Source organism: Etheostoma spectabile, chromosome 7 (assembly GCF_008692095.1).
Source record: "Etheostoma spectabile isolate EspeVRDwgs_2016 chromosome 7, UIUC_Espe_1.0, whole genome shotgun sequence".
Taxonomy (NCBI): Eukaryota; Metazoa; Chordata; class Actinopteri; order Perciformes; family Percidae; genus Etheostoma; species Etheostoma spectabile.
The window spans coordinates 25,160,302-25,165,301 of NC_045739.1; the positions used below are offsets into that span (position 1 = coordinate 25,160,302).

Below are 5,000 nucleotides of genomic sequence, written 5' to 3' on the forward strand. Positions count from 1 at the left end.
ATTCACACAAAGTCTCAAGGCCTGGCTCTTTGATTTGGGATCAGCTTGTCCTGCATTAGAAAGACACTTGTGTTGAATCATATTATCATATATATCTAAAATCCAGCCTCTTCTTACACTTTAATTTACTCACGTCTCATTGTGTGTTTTCCTTCAACGGCTCTTCTTCTTTTTCAACCTCTAGAAATAGTTTTAGCGACGATTGCTGGTCCTCAGCTTAGGAAAAAACAGTGATGACATTAGCCCTCGTGTTGTCTTCCCTCCGACCTGCAAATATTTGTTTTTCTGAGTCACAATTTCAAATGAAAAACCTTTAATCAAGGTCATGGTTGTCTTTTTCAACACAGTTGTGTCTTTCCCCCAATGGTTTCGTCACTTTTTCAACGTTTGTCGACTTTTTCTGAGCCTTTTGAAATGTTTGTGGGTTTTCCCCCAAATTTTTAAACCTTTTTATTTTTTTTTATTACATTTGTCACATTTTTGACATTTTTGTCACTTTATTTGCCATTTTTCTCTCTTTTTTTTTTACACTGTTAAAGTTCTTTCACCATCATTTTTTTCTCCAAATGATATAAAATTGACAAAAATCAATGAAAGTAGTGAATTGATTATTTATTTAACTTGTGAGGAGCTTTGTTGGGAACCATCCACGTTACTTTTTTGGACAATTTGTTTGAAAGATTTCCAAATTTCTGATATAGAAACTTTTTGGAAAGGGGTCAAATTTGACCAGGAGGGTTGAAACTACTTTAAATAAATGATGAGGCAGCCAGTTAATAGCAGCGAGGTTGAGAACCAGAAGATCACTTGCATTCCTTAATACCAATCACAACCTTTAGTAGCTCAAGGTTTGTTGTTGTTCCCCGAAGCGAACAGAGTTTGGATATCGGGCATCCGTCCTGGAAATGCACTTCAGACTAACCTGAGACTTGACTGGATTTCACATGGCGAATGACTCGGCTCTTGTTCCTTTCTTTAGGCTCTCCGTACAGAGATGAGATCACTCTGGGGATCTTACAGATGCAGGAGAGCAACCGGCTGGAGATCCTGAAGAGACGCTGGTGGGAGGGGGGGCAGTGTCCCAAAGAGGAGGACCACCGGGCCAAAGGTGGGTGTGAGAATAGTATCCATCTTCTAACTTTCTGCAGTATTCACATTATTCCTTAAAAGGTCCTATGCTGCTTTTTGGATGCTTTTATACCATATCTGAAGTCTCTTTTATATAGACCTTAGTGGTCCCCTAATACTGTATCTGCAGTCCTTTTATATAGACCTTAGTGGTCCCTTACTAGTATCTGAAGTTCTCTTTTATAATACGCTTAGTGGTCCCTAATACTGTACATGAATCCTTTTATGTAGACCCTTGAGTGTGTCCCCTAATCTGGATATCTTAGTCCTCTTTTATATATATCCTTAGTGTGTCCCCTATACTGTATCCTGGCCTCTTATGATAGACCTTGTGTGCCCCTAATTGTATCGAAGTCTCTTTTCTTACCCGTAGTGGTTCCCTAATACTGTTCGAAGTCTCTGTTAATGACCTTAGTGGTCCTAGATACTGTATCTGAAGCCTCTTTTATATAGACCTTAGTGGTCCCTATACTGTATATGAAGTCTCTTTTTAATAGACCTTAGTGGTCCCCCTAATACTGTCTCTAATGTCTCTTTATATAGACCTTAGTGGTCCTCTAATCGGTATCTGCGTCTCTTTATATGACCTTAGTGGTCCCTAATACTGTATCTGAAGTCACCCCCCCGTCTTTAATAGCCTTAAGTGGCCCTAAGACGTATCGAAGTCTCTTTTATCTAACTTAGTGGGTCCCCTCATACTGGTCTAAGTCTCTTTCCAGAAATTTAGCCTGGTGCAGAATGCCAGCCACAGAGCCATCCCACAATGACATTTTTCCTTAGTATGTGCTATTTCGGAGTCTGGCAGCTTTTGAGGCGGAGCGGGGTGGGGTGTTAAGATGGATTCTGGTGGTGTGGCCTTGACCAACTACCACTTTGCTTGTTTGAAAGCCATGATGTCTCTCTCTTATGTGTGGGGCCAAATACTCTGGGTGTGCAAAGCAGAGAAAGGGGAGGTAACCTTGCCCCTTATGACCTCATAAAGCGAAAGATTCCAGATCGGCCCATCTGAGCTTTTTTATTTTGTCAAAGGCATTTTTGTTACTTTTTTTAATGCCTGTCCCTTTTTTGACATTTTCAACACTTCGTAACACTAATTTATCAACTTTAATTTTACCGTTTATTTTTGGAATTTATGGTCAATAAGCCTCATTTATAGGAAATGCTACCTAATGATTAAGTTAGAAAAGCAGAAATGTGGAATTATTTAGACAGACTATTTAATCACAGACTGGAATATGTCAACTTTTACTCAATACTATTTCAAAAACACTTCAATTTGTTTTCAAAATGCTATAAAATTGAATAAGACGCCCCAAAATTAATGAAAGTAGAGATGTGTACTCGCCAAAGAGCGTTGGAATCAATCATGTTATTTTGGGGAACTAAAAAGAACATTGATATAGGAAAATGGGTCAATTTGACCTGAGGACAACATGAGGACAACATGAGGACAATATGAGAGTTTAAGCACAATTTTTTGCTCCATCTTTTACTTTTTTACTTTCTCTGGAAAATGAAGCGGTTGTAAATGTCGAGATCTATAAAAAATCTGACGGAAAACAATTACTGTGTGTACTAAATTGGGGGGTTTAAAGAACACAAAAGGACAGTGAAAAATAAAGATGTAATTTCTTGTGATTTCGACTTCCACAGCTTTTTTTGTAGATTTAATCTTTAGAGCTTATAGCTACATAAATGCAACATTTAAACATCAATTGATGCAACAAAAAAAAAGGCACTAATTGTTTCATAAATCACCAGAATGCAGGAAATGAAGTGTTTGACGCTCAAATTATTCAGGGAGATCACCCCCCAGATCTCCCACACACAATGTGCCCCCCCACCCCAGATCTCCCACACACAATGTGCCCCCCCCCCCAGATCTCCCACACACAATGTGCCCCCCCACCTTAATGTTGAAACAAAGCCTACGCCCCTGGCTAAGTAGCACAAAACACACAGTACAGCTGAGGTATTTGATCATAAAAAGTTGTAAGTTATAACAATTCATCCTCTGGGTATTACCAGTGTTTTCACTGCAATGCGTCCCGTGTCCATGTCCTCTTGTCTCTGACTTTCTTTATCTTTCATCAGGTGTAAAATGAACATCAAACCTGCCTCTCTGGTGCACGTCCGTCACTTTATCATCCAATATCATCTTGTTTTTATGTCTCTCTCAGTCTGCCGGTTGTCCGCGTCAATTATGATTTTCTTTACTCGTTTCCATTATTGACCCACATGCGAGTTGTTTTATCCCAATGTCTCGCTATAACGAGATGAGACTGTTCCTGCTCATCAACTTTCCTCACTCAAATTGGGTTTTCAGGAGCCGATCATAATGTGAGTCCCGCATGAGGATCGATCAGCTGCTTTGTCGCCTGTTCCAACAGCTTTCTGCATTCCCAGAGCACAGGGAAATAAGGCCACTCAGCAAAATAGTGTGTGTTGTGTGTGTGTGTGTGTGTGTGTGGTGTGTGTGTGTGTGTGTGTGTGTGTGTGTGTGTGTTGTGTGTGTGTGTGTGTGTGTGTGTGTGTGTGTGTGTGTAAAATTAAGCCCTTAAGATCCTGATCCTGGGTGCTAGATAAGACTTTTGGGCACCACACTACTGTACTAAGTGCAACCTGCAAAACTGGTTATTTACATTTAGCATATTATTTTAGCAATTTATTGAAGCAGGTGCACATTTTGTTTTCCCATCCTGTATATATTCAAATATTTGTTCTTTTTTTGTTCTTATTATTATTATATTTCATGCATATTGTATCCGTACTTCTTTATATTTAATTCTGTGCTGTGTGACTGATTTTGCTGCTGTAAAACTATAATTTCCATTTTCTTGGGATCAATAAATATCTATCATCTATCTATTATTATCATATTATCGTGTCTCATATTATCTATCTATATCTCCATATCTATTCTATATACTCTATCTATCTATCTATTCTATCTATTCCACATCTATCTATCTATTAAGACTAATTAAGAGTACTGATTGCATGTTATATGAGTGCAACTATGGACGAAATTACGTGATGAATCCTAATGATCTTAACCAGTAACCCGATCTTCTACCACATCGTCGGGGAAGTTTCCCTGTTTATCTTAGCTGGCGTTCATCAACTTGAATCTTTATGTTTTATCTTCATGTTTTATCTCAGGTTTGGGCATGGAGAACATCGGCGGGATCTTTGTGGTCCTGATGCTGCGGCCCTCATATCGCGTCTTCGTGGCATCATGGAGTTTCTGTGGTCGACGCGACGCAGGCCGAGACGGACGAGGTAAAAACTCCATATCATCCCTCCTACTCCTTCTCCTCGTGCTCTCTCCTGCCCGCCCACGGCCTCAAACCGCAGCGTCTAACACCTCAGTAGGTCCCCGCCTGTGACTCGCGTGTGTGTGGTGTGTGTGTGTGTGTGTGTGTGTGTGGTGTGTTGGTGGTGTGTGTGTGTGTGTGTGTGGGGTGTGTGTGTGTGTGTGGGTGTTGTGTTTGTGTGTGTGTGTGTGTGTGTGTGTGGTGGTGTGTGTGTGTGCTCGTTTTAACTACATTCGTGGGGTCCGAAAACCGGTAATACAGTACACTTGTGGGTCCATCAATTGCTGTCCCCCACAACTTAAAAGGGCTGTTTGAGGGTTAAGACTTGGTTTTAGGATTAGGGGAATGTAGGGTATGGTTTAGGGTGAGGGTAAGGGTTAAGGTTAGGCATTTAGGTGTAATGGTTAAGGTTAGGGTAAGGGGCAAGGGAATGCATTATGTCAATGACGGGTCCCCACAAAGATAGTGAGACGTGTGGTTGTGTGTGTGTGTATATGAGCAGCTGATGATCAGAATGTACTTTATTCAAAAACTCATGCATTTTTCCGTTTTGTG

General features: G+C 40.4%; 1 protein-coding gene across 1 annotated transcript in view; it reads left to right on the plus strand.

Moving 5' to 3' along the window:
- The window catches only part of LOC116693067 (glutamate receptor ionotropic, kainate 5-like), a 277,749-nt gene that overhangs the window by 268,718 nt on the left and 4,031 nt on the right, over positions 1-5,000 (plus strand). Inside the window, 2 exon segments of the mRNA XM_032521753.1 lie at positions 980-1,108; positions 4,291-4,499. Of these exon segments, the coding sequence (XP_032377644.1) occupies positions 980-1,108; positions 4,291-4,499 (338 nt within the window).